Source organism: Meles meles, chromosome 1 (genome assembly GCF_922984935.1).
Source record: "Meles meles chromosome 1, mMelMel3.1 paternal haplotype, whole genome shotgun sequence".
NCBI classification, from domain to species: Eukaryota; Metazoa; Chordata; class Mammalia; order Carnivora; family Mustelidae; genus Meles; species Meles meles.
The window spans coordinates 191,674,057-191,691,965 of NC_060066.1; the positions used below are offsets into that span (position 1 = coordinate 191,674,057).

The window sequence follows — 17,909 nt, forward strand, 5'->3', positions numbered from 1 at the left end:
ATGGGGATGGTGCTCAATAAATACTTGTTTTCTCCCTTTGCTTCCTCCCTATAATGAAGGGATATCAAGGCCAGCCAGACCAGTCATGGCAGACTGCCAGGGAGCTGGAAATTAGGGGCTTGTCACTGGGATTTCCAGACTGTTTGAGAGAAGAGACAAAGACATTCATTTTGTTGCCTGAGGAACGTTTCCCCAAGCTGAGTACAGAAGAATGGGTAATGAAAGCTGAATTAACCTCTTTTGCCCTGCTCGCTGCACATTTATTGCTCTCAACAGCTTAACACCGTGCAGCGCCCCCTCCCTTCTCCACCTGGGACAGTCTTGTCTCAGGACCTGCTTTTCTGTAAGAGAAGCTAAGGAATCACAGCCCCAGAGAATACTAAATTTGGACAGGCCCTCAGAATTCATCTAACTCCCTCCCGGGCCTCACCAGAATTCCACTGCCTCATTGGGATTCATACTCAGGGAAGGGAGGTAAGTCTAAAAACTCAAGAGAAGAAAACAAAGAAGGGAAAAATGGGAGGGAGGGAAGGTGGGAGGAAGGAAGAATGAGAAAAGGAAGTAGGGAAATCAGTATTTCTTGAGATTTGGGTTAGTTGTGTCCTTACTCCATGATGCCATGAAAGTATATTTAGTCTCACTTTATAGAATAGGAAACTGAGGCTCAGAGAGATGGAGCGGTTCTTCCAAGGCCACTGAACTAGTTAATGGCAGAGTCAGGATCTGAACCCAGATCTCTCTACTTCAGTACCCCATAATCTTTCGCACATACTGTTCCATGTAGCTGAGATCTGACCTGTTTTTGGAAGCCAGGAGTCAACCTCCTGTCTGCTATGTATTCATTTACCATGCTCCTACCGCATAACCCGGGTGACTCCTAATCACCTCTGAGAGACAGGATTTAGCGTCTCACCTTCAGCACTAGGCCTCAGAGCTTGGCCCGCAAAGGCCAGTCCTCGGATGCCTGGACAGAGCCTCCCACTGAGCCTGAGTGGAAAGACATGCAGGGCATCGCCAGGGTGAAGGCTGCTGGGCTGTGTCTTGGGAAGTCCCTGGAACCCATCCCCAGCACAGAAGCTAGTGTGGGAAGTAGGAAATTGAAAGGCTCTCCTTTCAGACTGATGTGGGTGTGAATCTTGGCTCTACCATGTCCTAGCTCTGTGATTTGGGCAAGATATCCAAGTTTATCTAAGTTTCAGTTCCTGAACTGTAAAGTGAGGGAATGGTGCTCATTTCAGAGAGCTGTAGGGAAAGTTAAATGAGGTTGGGTAAGAAAATGTCCAGTGTAGGGCTAGCACACAGTAAGGGGACCTGGGGACTACTGCTTCTCTTCTAACACCTGTCATTGACCTGGGACATAAATGCATTCAGGACTTTGCCTGAGAAAAAGGGCCATGCAGCAATGAGCACCTGTTTCTATTTCTTTCTTCCTTCAAGTTCCTGCCTCCTCCCAGGCTCAAGGAGCTGGGGTATTATTACCCCCTAACCCTTACAAGCTCTCTGACCATGGGCAAGTCGCAGAGCTTACATTTCTGCATGGGTCAAATGGGGAGATTCTTAAGTGTAAGGACAACTGAGAGATCTAACACCCAGGTAACCAATAATTTCCTTGAGAAAAGAAAGGGTAAGGTTCTTCCCTTTGCACCTGAGCCTGTGGATACCTTTCTAGTGCTTTGGATATTAGAAAGGGCATTTTGGAAACTGCTGACCTTCCTATCCGAGCTGATCCATCGTCCTCCTTCCCACCTAAATAGGCTGAGCCAGGGAGAAAAGAGGCAGACATGCCTGGCTTAGAAATTTTGGGCACCACTTTGGAGAGTGAAGAATTTGCTATGTGTAGACAGTAACTGTGAGTGTGTGAATGTGAGGGGGCATTTGTGTGCACATATTCACACAAAGCAGGGTAAACTTTGGGTTTGCCGATGCTACTGGCCGGCCTCTAGATGCAGCTGCCACTTAGGCCATGGGGTCTGGCACACAGAAGCGGTGGGACCAGAGGGCAGGATTCAGCCTGTGGCTGCTTTGTACCAATGCACGTGGGTGGACTGGGCTGCCAGAAGAATCTGTTCTCGATCTTCACACAGCTGATCTCCGCACTCCCCTGCAGCGCATAGCCAGGGTCGCACTGGAACACCGTGGAGTCTCCGGCTTCCCAACTGTTGCCACTCCGGCTCCCGTTCTGTGGGACCCCAGGGTCATTGCAGGATGTGGCTGTAGACACTGGGAGAACAGAAGAACAAGTGGGGTTGCCTTGATGTCTGCCAGCCAATGAGGCTCCCAGCCCATCACCCTCGCTGTCATCACCGTGTCCACTGTCAGGGCTACAGCCACAATCTCTGTCACCTCCCACTGGTGTCACTGGCAACAGGGCCACCATTTCATTTCTGTTCTCACCCTCATCTCTGTTACTGCCTCCACCACCACTGGGGACCTCCATCAGAACCATTACCAGAACCTTCACCACCGCTGGCATCCACCTGTCACGAGGTACCATGAGTTAGGTGTGATTGCACAGCTGTGATTGTAGACGTGAACTGGGATCGATACCCGCCTTGTTGCAGAGATAAGCAGACAAGCAGGGTCTGCCAGTGGGTTGGGAGCAGTGGATGTTCACGAGCACAGGGAGAACTGCAGTCAGGTGAAGGCAAACGACCAATACCACATCGGCCCGGAACCGGGCAAGTCTGAGGTGTGTAGCAAGGGACAAAGTAGAGTTCAAAGTAAACATTCATAGCTGAGATGTAGTCAACATTCAAAAACCTCAGGAATGTGGGAGACGTTCGCCATCTGATACCTAACTTAGTGTCGGACAGACCACGTGCTTTAAAAGTGAATGTCAAATGATGGAGGGAAGGAGCAAATGAATAAAAGAATGAATGAGCAGATGCATCGTGAGAAAAGGAAATGATAGAAGAGAAAGTCCAGAGAAAGAATCGGGGCAGCTGCAACCAAGGTCATCCTCCAGATTCTGGGCGGCAGGCTCCGGGGACAGGAGCCCCTGGAGGCCACAGGATTTGTAATATTCATTGGCTTGGAGGGTCAGATTCCCCTACCCCCAAATTTTGGGGAAAATAGCATGCACAAAACTAAATGAATTTATTGTAGAGTAGAATGTAAAAGTCGTATGAGTTCTTCAGCAAAAACATGAAGCCTCAAAGAGACTGTAGCCTCCTACAGCTTTCAGATCAACAGATGGTTAGACATGCACTCTCTTCTGCTCTGAGGAGGACGCCAGTGAAAAAACTCGAGAAGTCCAAACCCAGGGCAACTGTACACACTAATATCACCAACTGTAAGATCTAGGATTGTGTGAATGAGTCTGGAGTTATAGCATCTGATACCTAACACCCAGTAACGATATACGAGAAACTAGGGCTCACAGTCAGATCTGTTACTATGCCTGCTCATGTAAATAAATTTTATTAGAATACAGTCATGCTCATCTGTATATATATGTTATACTATACTCAGCCACATCTGTAAAATCTTCCACCACAGCAAGCTCAGGTCCCTCCCTGCTTCTCCCACTCCCCAGGGCCTTTGCACCTGCTGGTCCTTCCACCTGGAGCGATGGTGCCGCAGACCTTCCTAAGTCAGCTCCATATTATCATTCAGTTTTCAGCTCTCGAATCACCTCCTCAGACAGGCCTCTCTGACCACCTTCTTCTGGGCTCATCCCTTGACCCCCTGCTACTAATTTGGTCACATTCTCCTCTTTTGTTCTTTTCATTGCACAGTCTGTAATACTCTTGCTAATTCATTTGTCTCTTTATTGTAATATAACTTGTGCGTCTCTGCGGGAACAGAGACCTCGGCTGTTTTGCTTCCAACTGTATCCCCAGGGCCTAGAACATTACCCAGCACACAGCCGTGCTCAGTAAATATTTGTTGAATGAATAAATAAATGAACAAATCATCAGCATCTGACACTTACTGAATTTATTTATAACGTCAAAGAAGAATCAATCTTCTTCCTTCCCAATTAAAAACAGACTTAGCTTTCATCTCTAGCTTTACAGTGCACTGTACACATGTAAATGATTCCCTGAAAGAAAAATAGCTCCCTGTTCCGACCATACTCAGAAAGATTATTTATGTAGGAGGTGACAGAGCGCAATGATGAAGAGCCTGGGTCTGGGAATCAGACAGGGGGGTTCTGATCCAGTCTCTGCCGCTTATTAACTAGATGACCTTGTATGAGAAACCTCCCTGGACCCCAGAGCCACGTCTGCAGCATGGATTAAATAACGGCCACCATACTCTAAGGCTTCTGTGAAAATTACTAGCAGAGTGCTTAGGGTGGTGTCGGCTCAGCGGGCGGCCGTGGCTGTGCGTCCCTCTCCTTCAGTGTCCCCCTCACCCTCTTTGTTCCCACTTTCCCTCTTTAATGCTCCTGAATTTGAGCTGCTTGGCAAAGCCCCGGGAAAAGGCTGGATCCGCGTGGTTCAGACAGGATGTCAGATGTTATACAGTCCTGTTTACTCAATAAAGCCAAGCCTGTACTAATCGTCTCTGGCATTTCTGTACAATCCTCCGTCAAACACACACTATAAAGTTAACCTGGGGCGAGCCACGCGGCCTTCCCTAGAGGAGTCCTGGTATTTGCTAACTGAGGACAGCAACAGGGAAGGTGACCTTTCCTGAACCTCGGTTACCCCCAGACCCCGGCCTAGGTCATCTCGGCTTTTCTGGAGCCCAGGCTAGGTAGATTTGCCCACGCCCCTCTCCACAGACCTAAGCGATGGTCAGGGCAGCTTGCCTCCGGGCATCCACGCATTAGAGAAAACCATGCATTCATGTGCACAGGTGTCCACGTGCCTGCTTTCCCAGTAAGCAGTGAGTAAACTGCTGCTGCACGCATGGGCCGTGGAGAAGTCTGAGCAGCAGGACGTGGCAAGGGTCGGCCACCTCCAGCACAAGGCAGGTTGTCTGGGATTGACAACGCACCGCACCGAAGAAACCGAAGTAAAGTGCTCGCTGTGCCACAGGCCACGGCAATTTATTCTGAATGGGGAGGAAGTGGCATCTGACACGCATCTCGAGGATGAACAGTCCTTCTACAGGCTGGACAACGCGTGAGGAAGCCGCCGGAGCTGCTGGGCGAAGTGCGGCTCGGGAAAGTGCCCAGGGATACTGTCCCACGTGGCCACGCTGACGGTGCACGAGAGGTCAGATAGCGCAAACCCACAGGGGAATTTATCAGAGCAATTAAGAGGGTTTTTCTTTTCTTTTTCATTTTTTAAAGCCATAACCATTAGCTTGGGCACAGTCAGAGAAAATACATGTCTGGTTTAATTATTCATAACACTCCTTTCCCCAGAGAGTGGACTGAGCTGTCTCTTTAGCATTCCACTCTCCTCATTGCTTACGGATCCTTTATGGCTTATCCCAGCAGTCTCCGAAGTCTGTTCCATAAAATGCTAGTCTCTTGAGGTGGTCTAGGAAAAAGTCTTCCATGGTCAAATATATTTGGGAACTGTGACCTACTAGATAGACACCTTCTGAATTTACCCGCTAAATTAGCATACCAAAAGTTCTCAGAGGTCCCAAGTTACAGATAGCCTCTTTAGGTTTGCTTTGACCTAAGCATCTTCTCAACTTTATTTGACCGTGCAACGTTCTTTCTCCAGCAACATCAGCCAAGAGTCCGTGAAACTCCAGGGAACAGATGTAGGGAAATGCTTATCTAAAAATGACTCCCTTGTTGCCCCGTGGTGAGACCTAGTCTTAGATAAGCTCACTGTTACCCTGTGGTCCCCAGAGACTCTCCATGGGCAAACGGATACCAGGATTCCATGTAAGAAGACTCCCAGTGAACCCTGCAAGGAGCTCTTCCTCACCAGGCTACAAGCTTGCATGAGTGTTAATCGGGCAAGTTAATGGGTATAAAGGAACATAATCCTGGAGGCATTCATCTGCCCTACAAACTGTTGAATGCTCATTTCCATGGAGAAAACAGATGCGCACAAGAGTTAGAAGCAGGGTCTGTAGCTCCATTTCAGCCCACCTGGTACTGGAAATATACCCAACCACCTTAGCTAACAAACCTTAGCTAATAAACCACCGAGGGGAGACTGTGGAGGCAAAGCCGTGGCATGGGTGCCACATGGCCTCGCTTTGCAATCACCATGGCAACCCCCCCCCCCTGGAGTAAGGACATGGTAATGAAGACAGCTGGTGTATAATAAACATAAGCATAAACCAAGGCAGAGTCACTTGTGCAGGGAGATGAGTGATGGAAGAGGCACTTCAGAGGAGATGAGACGATGCATCACAGGGGGAGGCAGGACCGACACATGAATTATCTAATACCGGGACTCGGATGTGTGAGCATTGCCCATTTTTGGTAGCTCTATGTCATGCTTCTCCATAATTGGCTACTAGAGTGCATAATTAATTGAATTTAGATCATTTGTATTTGGCTCCCGGTCCTTCCTGGGACCGGCCCTAGACTAAGAACCAGAGTGTGCAGCATGTCAGAGAGGCTGTTCTGTAACCCAGCCCCATACCACCGTCCACAGGGGCCTGCGTGCCTCCTTCTGCACTGCCCATGTTTCAAACTGCACGTTCTGGAACCTCTCATCCTGCCTCTGCACTTGTGCACACGCGCTTCACACCTAGGGCGCCCCTTTCTTTCTTTTTACTCTAACAGGGATCCACAGATACCCCTCCCCCCCACCAAGTTCTACTACCTGGCCCTTCCCACCCCACGGAATCATCAACTGCTCCCTGCTTGAAACACGGTCTTTCTCTCTGTTATTGCTGCTCCTCCTGCAGGTCTGAGTGTGGGCTCCGTGTTTTCTGGAATATCTTTTCTTCCTGGTGCTCCAAGGCGAGCACGATAGTTTATATCCCCTGCCCCCCCCCGCCATGTACTCATCAATCTGCACGTTAGTGTCTCTGAAGCTGCTTGTCTTTCCCTGCAGAGTAAGCCCAGCACAGATATTTGAACACAAGTGCTAACCAGGTGCCAGGCACACAGTCCCTGCTCAGTGGCTCTCTCTACAAGAGCGGAGGGCTGGAGGAAGGGAGGGCTAGGAGGGGTGGGGGCTGCTGTCATGCTGCAGGACAGATGGACAGGGGTGGGCAGGAAGTGAGCACAGACCTGAGAAATGAATGGCAAATCCCTGCTTGCTGGTGAAGAAGTCGGTGCTGAACTGCAGAACGACTGAGTTAAAGGTGCTGTGCAGGTCCTTGGGCAGGGCCGCACCGCTGAGCTCCTTCAGCAGGACCCCACTCTCCACAGGCCCATCCCAGATGCGCAGCACGTCATGGACCTCCTCTGTGTCAAACACCAGGAAGTGGAGCCTGAACAGAGAGAAAAGGAAGGCGGTCATCCTGGGCTCAGCGCCTTCTTCCCAGGGGCTTCAGGTCAGAGGAGGTCGGAGACCCAAGAAAGACTTGCCAGAAGGAAGAGAGAGCAGTGTCCATCGGCACCCTCCCTCATGGCTTCCAGCCGGCCTGCCCCTCCCACTGGGGGTCTCTAACAGCCGGGACGGGGGTGGGAGGGGGGTGTAGGCTTTGTGCACCTTGTTAATCATCCTGAGCTTTATGTTGCCACTGTCAAACCCCAACCATCTCTTCACTGTCCACCATGGTCCCCAGACTTCCTCCTGAGTCCACTATCATTCTAGATTGTGAGGGAGACGCCGAGAAGGCATACACCTGGGCAAAATCCCAGAAAGCCGTTTTGTGGCTATTGACAAACTATTGATTCTAAAGTTCATATGGAAAGGAGAAAGCCCCAGAACAGCTACATGATAGAGAAGAAGGACAAGACTGGAGACTGACTGTACCCAGTGTAGACGTAATGACACAGCTGCGGTAATCAAGGTGGTGGGTATTGGCGAAGAACAAAGAGATCCATGGAACAGAATAGAGAATGCGGAGACAGACCCACAGAAATACAGTCAACTGATCTTTGACGAGGGAATAAAGATGGTCTTTCCAACAAATGGCACTGAAGCCACTGGACACACACATGCAAAAAATGAATCTAGCTGTAGATTTGAGGCCCTTTATAAAAGTTAACTCCAACTAGGTCACAGACTTAAATGTAAACATAAAACTATAAACTCCTAGAAGACTGGGAGAAACCCTACACGACCTTGGGTGTGGGGAAGACATCTAGATAAGTCAAAGGCATGACCCGTGGGGAGGGGGGGAAAACCAACCGATCAGCTAGGCTTTACTGAGATTAAAAATTTCAGTTTAGATGAGCCGTGGACTGGGAGGAAATATTTTCAAAAGACATAATTTGATAACAGACTGTTACCCCAAATATACAAAGAAATCTTAAAACTCAACAATAAGAAAACGAGTGAGTCTGCTTAAAAAGTGGGCCAACGACCGTACCAGACGCCCCACCAAAGATAGACAAATGGGGAATAATCACATGAAAAGATGCTCCACATCCTGTCATCGGGGAAATGCAAATGAAAGCAACAATGAGATACCACGACACGCCTATGAGAATGGCCAAAATCCAGAACACTGACACCACCAAGTGCCCATGGGGAGGGAAACAGGAACTCTCACACACTGCTGGTGGGAATGCAATATAGTAAGGCCACTTTGGAAGACAGTTTGGCCATTTCTGGCCAAAGTAAATCTATAGAATGTACACCACCAGAGTGAACCCTGATGGAAATTACGGACTTGGAGCAATAACGATGTGTCAGCGTACGCTCACCACTTGTAACAAATGTCCCATCCTGGTGGGGGGTGTGGTTCATGGGGAAGCTGTGCATGTGGCGGGGCAGGGGGCAAATGGAAAAGTTTTGCACCTTTGTCTCAATTTGATTCTGAACCTAAATCTGCTCTAAGAAACTCGGCCTTAGAAAAAGGGGCGTGGGGGTAAAGGTAAGGGGTGTGTTGTGGGGCTTGAGAGGCTGATCCAGCTGTGGGGGGGGGAGCGGTGAGCCTACATCTTGATTTCCAGGAACAGAACTTGGGACACTGGCTACACACAGGCCTGGCTTAGATAATCCTTGGGGATCTGAGGAGGCCGGCTGGGTTTCCACATGAGAGGGCAGGCTGCCTGCAGGCCACAGACAGAGCTCTCAGGGAAAGGTAGCTGAATAGGAACCCTGAATTCTCCCATAGCAAAGAGGTTCTAGCTGCCAAAGCTATTTGACTACCAGCCTTTCTCTCCTAATCAAATTTTTATTTTGGAACAATTTTAGACTTACAGAAAAGTTGTGAAGTTAATATGGAGAATTCCCATAGACCCCTCACCGTTTCTCCCACTGTTAATGTCTTATGTTTCCCAGGTGCTTTTGTCACAACTGATGAAACAACTTGGATGCATTACTATGAACTCGGCTCCATGCTTCATTTGAATCTCACCAGTTTTTCCACTGATGCCCTTTTTCTATTCCAGAAGCCAATCCATTTATCACTATCTCCTTTTAAAAATATCTTTTCAGGGGCACCTCAGTGGCTCGATCGGTTGAGCATCTAACTCTCGGTTTTAGCTGAGGTCGTGCTCTCTGGGTCCTGGGGTTGAGCCCTGCAGTGGCTGGCTTGGTGTACTCAGCGGGGAGTCTGCTTCCCTTCTCCCTCTCCTTCTGCCCCTCCCCTCTCAAATAAATAAAATAAAATCCCTAAAAAATATATGTTTAAATTATAAAAATAAGGCAAGCTCAAGGCAGAAAAAGACAAACAATATATAGATGTACTGAATTTTTTGAAAAGTCTCTTACACAAACCAATTTGTTCTCCAAAGCTTTTCACTTGATATTAGTCTTGTTGCATATCGTTCCAGACTTTCTTTCAGTGCGCATACAGTGCGCACTCCCCAAATGGGACCATATTTTACAGAATTTTAAGTTACTTTTTTTGCTTAAGACTGTTAGGGACGTAATACATGTATTTCATTTTTTTTCCTACAAAAATGGACACTGTTGTATTTCACTATCTCACATAAGACTGCAAGGAACTTTCCCATCTTTACATAGCTTTGCCCATTTCTGTTAACATCTCAGTCGACTGTTGGAGGAATTCTGGGGAGGGGGGATGAGTATACACTTAAAAATCTTTTATAAATGCTGTTAATTATTCTCTTAAGTGATTGCATCAATTTACATTCTCACTAAACAGTATCAGTGTGACTCTTCTCTCTAAACTTCACCTCATCAACATCAGATATTTAAAATACTTGCCCATCTGCTAAACCAAAATGGAATCTCACTGGTGTTTTGGATAATTTAAGTTACGTACATATTAAATACGTATCTTTGTTATATTTTGTTATATGCATATTTTTGCATATATTTATTGCCCAGTTACATATCTTCATAACCTTTAGCCATCTTAACTGAGTTATTTGTCTTTTAAAATTCTATTTACAATTAATTACAATTTTTATTCATTATTTTTATTTCTCTCTTAGGTATTGCTAATATTTTCTCCTAGCAGTTGGTGTCTTTTTGCCCTTTAAATTTTGTTTATGGTGCCTATTTTGGTGTAGGACTTATTTGTTTTTTAAGATTTATTTTATTTATTTATTTTTTAAAAGATTTATTTATTATATAGAGAGAGAATAAGTGGGAGGAGGGGCAGAGGAGAAGAAGAAAAATCCTCAAGGAAGGAAAAATCCTTTTCCTTGGTGAGCGCAGAGCCTGACATGGGCTGGATCCCAGGACGCTGAGATCATGACATGAGCCAAAATCAAGAGTTAGACACTTAACCGACTGAGCCACCTGGGTGTGTCTGGACTTAAGTCATTTTATGTAACAAATATGCTACTCTTTTCCCTTAAGGATACAGATGGCAGGGCGCCTGGGTGGCTCAGTTGGTTAAACGTCTGCCTTCAATTCAGCTCAGGTCATGATCCCAGGGTCCTGAGATCAAGCCCCACATTGGGCTCCCTGCTCAGTGGGGAGTTGGCTTCTCCCTCCGCTTGCTGCTCTCCCTGCTTGTGCTCTCTTTTTCAAATTAATAAAATATTTTTTTAAAAGAGATAACTTAAAAAAAAGATACTGGGTGTCGTGTGATGCTTGGGCAAACCCACTTCTTCCCACAAGATTAAAAAGCCAAACTTGAGTGTTTCCCCAGATCTTGTTAGTTCTATTTTTTGAGGTTTATAGGTTCACTATGTTTCCAGATGGACACTCAACTCTCCTACCACTGGTCTAAAGTAGCCTCGTCCATGTTTTGACTATCAAAATGCTCTGTTTACTTCCTCCCGAGCATTTATTGCAGTCTATACTTACTCATTTGTTTACTACCTGTCTCCCCAACTAGAAGATAATTTTCATGAATGGGGGACCAGGGGCTATTCACTCTGGTGGCCTCAGAGCCTATGATGTGCCTGACACTTTGGATGGTGCCCACAAATGTCTGGGGAATGAAGACAGTTGTCACTGAATAACCCAGGCTCCCCTCATGGATATGAAATATCATTTTAGTCATGATTCTGATTCTAGACACCCTCCTTAACTCCAGGATTCCCTCCTTGGTCTCTACAGAGGCTACTTGTTGTACCATAAACACACCTACACAACTTACTTCTGTTTTCATATTTCATATTCTTCCAGGGCAAATCCCCCTTCATTTTTTCTCCCCCAAATTTCTTAGCTATTTTCCCAAATTAATCCTTTGAGATGAACTTTATAGTTATCAAGTTCCAAAAAAACCTCACTGATACTTTGATTGGAATTGCACACATGCCTTCATTCATTTGGGCAAACTGATAGCTTTACGTTATTTTTCCCCAGCCAGGAACACTGTGGGTATCTTAACCTATTTAGGGCTTTGTTCATGTGTCTTGGTAACATTTTCATGGTTTTCTTCTTTGTTATGTTTTTCTTTTTGCATACATCTTATTAAATTTTTAATTTTATTATGAATGGGATCTAATTTTTATTTATGTGTTTATTGTTGGGTATGTGTGCATGTTTTTTCTTTTCAGTTACCAGGTAGTTTTACTAGGATTCAAGTGAATCTCCTGGATTTCCCAAGCAAACCCTTTTATAGATAGAGGTGCAGGTCCGCCACACCAGAAGCTGTGTGGGTGCTAGTTCCCCTGGCAGGCATCCCCTCCGGGGGGTTCTGGCAAAGTAAAGACAGATGGGCTTCCCTTCCATGCATTCAGCAGGAAACAGACTGGCAGTCTGGGGCCCCACACTTGATTGGAAAGAGGAAGTGGGAGCTTCCCAGGAAGCGGAGCCAACAGGCATACCCACTGCCGTGCCAAGCTGCACCCTTCCTTTTCTGCTTTCTCTGTGATACTCAATGGATACAGAATTGGCCTTAACCACAGGAGCAGACCAGGAGGTAAGCTGTGTGGTGTGGCTGGATGCGTTCTCAGAAAAGAGAGGCTCTAGGGGGCTGGACTTGTCAGGGAGGGAGGGAGGAGATGAGACTTTAAGTTTGTATGGCATGAAAGGGAGTGGGTTTTCTTTGCATTAATAACATGAGACAAGAGGCGCCTGGGTGGCTCAGTTGGTTAAGTGTCTGCATTTGGCTTGGATCTGTGATCCCAGGGTCCTGGGATCGAACTCTGCATTGGGCTCCCTGGTGAGCTTCTCCTTCTCTCTACCCCTGCTCATGCTCTCTGTCACTATCTCTCTTTCTCTCTCTATGTCAGATGAATAAAAAAAAATAAAGAAAAATAACATGAGACAAGACCCAGAGGTGGAGGAAGGTGAAGAGGCCAGGAAGAAAGGTGATTCCCACACTGGAGTTCAAGTGGCATCAGGAGGTCACAGACAATAGAGCTGGGCTGAGAGAGGGAAGATGATGAGGCCCCAGAATTAGCTAGAGGAATCTGGGTTTTGTCCCCTTTTAGTTAAGAGACCCACTGAGGTCCTGGAGGGTGAATAACTGAAGGAGTGAGTGAATGAATCCATGAATGAATGAATGAGATTCCAGCAGGAACCGTCTGATAGGAAGCTGTGAAGAGAGAATATGGAGATGGAGCAGGGATGAAACACGTTTATATGACAACCACCAAGTACAAAGCACTTCCATGTGGTCTCACTTAGCCCCCGTGAGGATCTTTATTTTGTAACTGGCATCTTTTCCGTCTTTAAAAATGAGAATACAGAGGTTCAGAGAGGTTGAATAACTTGCCCAAGGTCAAGGGCTAGTTTGAAAGCGAGCCAGAATTACATTACATAATTATAGTCTGGGTCCAACCTCGGTGCTCCCACTCTTTCCCCTGAGAATGCCGCTTGCGCCTCCGGAAGGAAGAGACTGTGGCCGGGAGGCAGGTGTGTGCAGGGAGGCCCTATCAGTAATCAATAGCTTACACGAGAATCATAACAAGGTGAAAGGGCTGATCTTTGAGACCATGAATTAAAAATGCCAGCTCGTTGCATTCGGCTCAGCTGATCTGATAATCAGACAAAAGTCAAAGGCTTGGCGTTGAACAGGTCTAGAGAATGGCAGGAGGAGAGGTCTAGAGAGGCAGAGGAGGGAGCCCGAGGTCCTCTGCAGGCAGAAACAATGCAGCTCAGCAGCCAGGAGGGAGGCTGAAGGGCCAGACCTCTTACTGCATTCATTTGTTTCAACACCTCTCTGCGCTGGGTGCGGGGAGATAATGGTGATGAGGACAGGGCGTCCTTTTCCAGTTGTTTCTGGACATGGGCAATATTCCCTCAAACACAAATCCCTGTAAAAACGATCAGCTGTGGTGGGACTTGCGTGGAAGGAAGCAGCATGCTGAGACAGAGGACCCGCTTTCCAGGGAGTGCCCTGCAGGGGAGGCCCTCTGGAAGGAGGAGACGGGGAGACAATGGGAGAGGCTCCCAGGTACCAGCCCTGGACGGAGCAAGAGGTGGGAGGAAGCTTCCTGTGGTAGCAAGCCGCAGGTGCAAAGGCCCCCAAACAGAAAGGCTGTCGCTGGACGGAGATGGGCAGGCGGAGGCCAGGTCGGGTGGGGGGCCCAAGGAGCAGGGGCAAGGTCGGAGGGGGGAGTTTGGATTTCATTGAGGGGTCTTTCTTCTGAGGCCTGGCAGGATCCAATTTCCATTTTACGGTCACTCCTGCTGCCCAGATGGGAGTAGCGGCAGGGGCTGGAATGGGAGCACCGCAGGTAGCTGGGGCAGGGGGGCTGGCTGCAGGGAGGGGTGTGGTGACCCCTTGTATTAGAAATCCTTGATGAGAGCCAGGGAAGACTTAAACCGACCACCCTGATTAAGACTCTTATTGAAGACCTGTTTTCATCTTTGAGAAATCAAAGTCTCTAAGATGCTAATCAGAGGTTCTGATCGATAGGGCTCATTCCAGGCCTGGCAGACAGCAAGCTTGCCTGAGCAGCTCTTCTGCAGATGAGCATCAGTCTTCTTTGACTTTTGAAAAACTGGGAGCAGTTTTGAGGACCCCCTTCCTCCCTGACCCCAGGTGGGGAGGCACTGAAGGGAGGGGAAGAGGCGAAAGGTACTCCTTCACAGAGAAGCCTTCCTCCTAAGGGTGTCTGCTTTTTTGGGCCACAGACATGACAAAGGCCAGGGAAGAAGGCTGAAGCATGCTGGGCATCACACTCTGTCTCTGCCCAGGAGGCTGCTGCTGCTGAGTGAAAACCACACAGTAATATGTGTGGGATCCCTGTAAAAACCCTTCGATTTGCAGGTTACTTTTGCCACCTTGCTCATGGAAGGACTGAAATCCCTGGGGTTTAAACACAGACCACTGCAGCGTGGGGAGTGGGGAGTGGGTATCAAACGGCTAGTAAGGCCCAGGGCCAGCATTCAGTGCATCTCTCTCTAGTACCAAAGGCATTCCTTTCACATTGTCTTCTACCTGAGCGAAGCAAGGAAAACTTTGCAGTAGTTTTGAAGACAGAAAAGAAAAGCAGGAGGAGATAGAGAGAGGAAGATCACAAGAGAGGGAACAGCACACCCAGAGGCTTTTAAAATGTGGGACTGGCCTTCCTGGATCCAGACTCCCTCCCACCCTTTCGATTCACCTTCTCTGTGCGGGGTACAGTGATCGTTCTGAACCACACTGTTCTTTCCTTCACCAAGTCCTTCAGGAGCCCCAGCTGCCATCCTCCAATCCTCTCTGTTCCACTCATTTCCTTTTTGTCTTCTTGCTTCAGGGACGTCTCTCTGCCCGGAACATTCCTACCCTCCCGTACACTCCCATACCTGCCACCTGCAGCGGGCTGAGTTCAACCCCTTCAGTGTCACCTTAACTGGAATCGTCAATGTGCCCTTAATGGGAAGTCAATGCGTCGTTGCAGATGTAATCAAGTTCAGATGAGGTCATCCTGGGATAGGGTGGGCCCTAAACCCAAAGGCTGATATCTTCATAAGAGAAAGGAGAGGGAGACTGGGATACAGAGAAGCAGAGGGGTCAGAGGGGAGCAGACCATGTGAACACAGAGGTAGAGACTGGAGTGACGTATCTATGAGCCCAGGGTGGCTCTCAACTACCAGAAGCCAGAAGAAGGTCACAGATTTTTCCACAGAGTCTTCAGGGGGAGCACTGACACCTTGACTTTGAACTGTGAGAAAGTACATTTCTGTTCTCGTTTCAAGCTATTCTGTTTGTTATAACAGCCCCATAAACTCATACACCACCTGACTAGCATGTACCAGCTGATACCCCACACCCAGTGGGGACATTTCCCTGGGCGTCTCCATATTGTGCACTGTCCCCCTCCCCCACCGACCCCATGAACCCCATCTGGACAGATGCTCCCTCCGTGTGCTCCCGCAGCTTTAGAACCATCGGTGACGTACCTGTCTTACTGAGCTCCTTAACTGCTGTGTTTCTGACTCACTCATCTCTGTATCTTTGGTACCCAGCACCAGGCCTGGCCCATGCTAAGCTCTTGGTCTGGTTGAACTAATGAATGAATGAACTGCTCACCACCTTGCAGGAATACCATAGTTCAGCCAAACTCACCAACTTTCCTTGTCAAGTGCGTACCACATGGTGAGAGGAAATGAAATCCTCTGTGCTAAGGAAGATACGTCCTATTTTGCTGGAGGTTCTGACATCTCTTTTTATGGCCCACATACAGCTCCTTGGATCTTCCCACTGAATCTTTGATGCTCTATCACTACCAATGAAACAGGAGCTAGCTGCACTGACCCCGAGCCAGATCTAGCAGCCTCGTCCAAACCCAGGAGACATGGGGAGGATGCAGTCGTGGTCTCACACTGGCTAAGCCCAGCCTGGTAGGTTCTCTGAGTCTAGATACAGATACCAAGAGTCACACATCCAATCAAGAGAGAACCGATGGGAATATGGCATGTCTCTGAGCCTAAGTGTAGCGTGATGAGTTCTACGGTCAACGCATGCACAGAGCAGACCTCTACCTGGGTGGAGGGGGTGAGGCAGGCCCCCTGGAGGAGGTGACAACTGAGCTGAGAGTCTTGTCAGATGCACAAGCTGTGCACAGATGAAGGGGGTGGACGAGGAACGTGGGAAGAAGAGGGAATGCCAGGGAGGGAAGAGAGACAGGGTAAAGACATGGATGGGCTAGAGAGAGAAAAGTATCAGTTCTTTGGGAGGACAGAAGCATGGGGTGCAGGTGGTGGGTTTGGACAAGCATGTCCAATGAGTATGCAGCGTGAGAAACACACAAGGAAGGGAGTTTCTGGAGGATTCTGACTTTAGGGATGAACAGGAAAAGAGAAGCCCATGGAGACTAAGACTAAGAGGTAGAAGGAAAAGCAGGAGAAGGTGCAGCCCTAGAAGCCAAGACAGGGGAGAGTCTCAGAGGGACAGCAATAATGCCCAAGCTGCTGTGGAGAGGGCAAGACATATGTGGCCTCTATAATCTTAGTGACAGTGGTTTCTGTGGTTTCTGTGGTGATGGGGCAGGGCTAGAGGCAGGGGCGGAAGACCAGTGCCCACCAAAGGAGGGGCTGGAGTTGGTCTCAGTGTCCTAAGTCTGGTGTCTGTTTCGCCTTGGGTATAACATGGGTGCTCATGGGGACCAACAAATATACTGCTCAGCCCCTCAGCCCCACTGGTCTCTAGTTCTCTCTCTCTGGCTCCCTGGGGACTATCCTGAGACTCTGCTCTCTCCAGGGCGGGGTCATCAATGCTCAGCTGGTTGCCACCTGCTTCAATCCCAGGGCACCCTGGATGGTGGGGCTGACCCTGTTCTAGGATCTCTAGACACCTTTTCTTGCAGTGTCTCTGTAGGGTCCCACCTTCCTCCAAAATCTCCCGGCAGCAGGTGCCCCAGAGAGGGCACTCCCAACCGGCCCTTGCTCCCCTACCACCCCCTACCAGCCTGCCACGGAAACTCCGCCGGACTTTGCTGGTAAGGGAGTAAGGCTCATGATACTCAGCTTCAATGGCACGAAGAGATTTCCCACCAGAGTCTCAATCTAAAAAGCTAGGGGAACAGTGGATTTTCACTGCAGGTGGCTGTACCTCTCAAGAGCTCTCCCTAGGCAAAACCTGCTTCTGGGATCTGGTCCTCAGTCCTTTCAGTCCCAAGGAAACTAGGACACCTTGGATGCTCTTTGGATTCTGCCAACCCCACCGCTTACAGGGAGCTCATCTGGATCCATCGCACATCAGACAGATACACAAAAGCAAGAATACAATCCACGGCGTCTTGACATGTTGACTTCATTTGATTTCACTTGCAGCCCCAAAATGTGAAAGGGCCTTTGGTCCTCCAGGGCAACCGTGGCCACTCCATGAACACAACGGATGGTGCAGAGGCACAAGTCCTAATGGTGGATCTTTATATCAGGGGAAAATGGCCCGCGAACAGACAGTTGCTGCTGGCGGGGAGAAGGTCGGAAATCACTCCTGCCCTCAAATGAGAAGGAAGCCTAAATTATCCTCAGTGACACTGGCAAATACAATAAGAAAATAATACTTGTTTTATAAAATGTCCCCTTCTGAGCCACGGATCTGCAAACTGACAATTAAACCATGATTATAATAGCAGACAATAATAATTAAAGCATCCTGCCATCCAAAGAGCA

The 17,909-nt window shown here is 48.3% G+C and overlaps 1 protein-coding gene across 1 annotated transcript in view; it reads right to left on the reverse strand.

The window, feature by feature from the left end:
* LOC123925897 (CUB and sushi domain-containing protein 2-like) overlaps positions 1–17,909 on the reverse strand; it is an 83,000-nt gene that overhangs the window by 34,237 nt on the left and 30,854 nt on the right. The window contains exons 6-7 of the mRNA XM_045979530.1: positions 7,106–7,308; positions 2,029–2,220 (exon numbers count right to left, since the gene is read on the reverse strand). Of these exons, the coding sequence (XP_045835486.1) occupies positions 2,029–2,220; positions 7,106–7,308 (395 nt within the window). The remainder of the gene's footprint in view (positions 1–2,028; positions 2,221–7,105; positions 7,309–17,909) is intronic.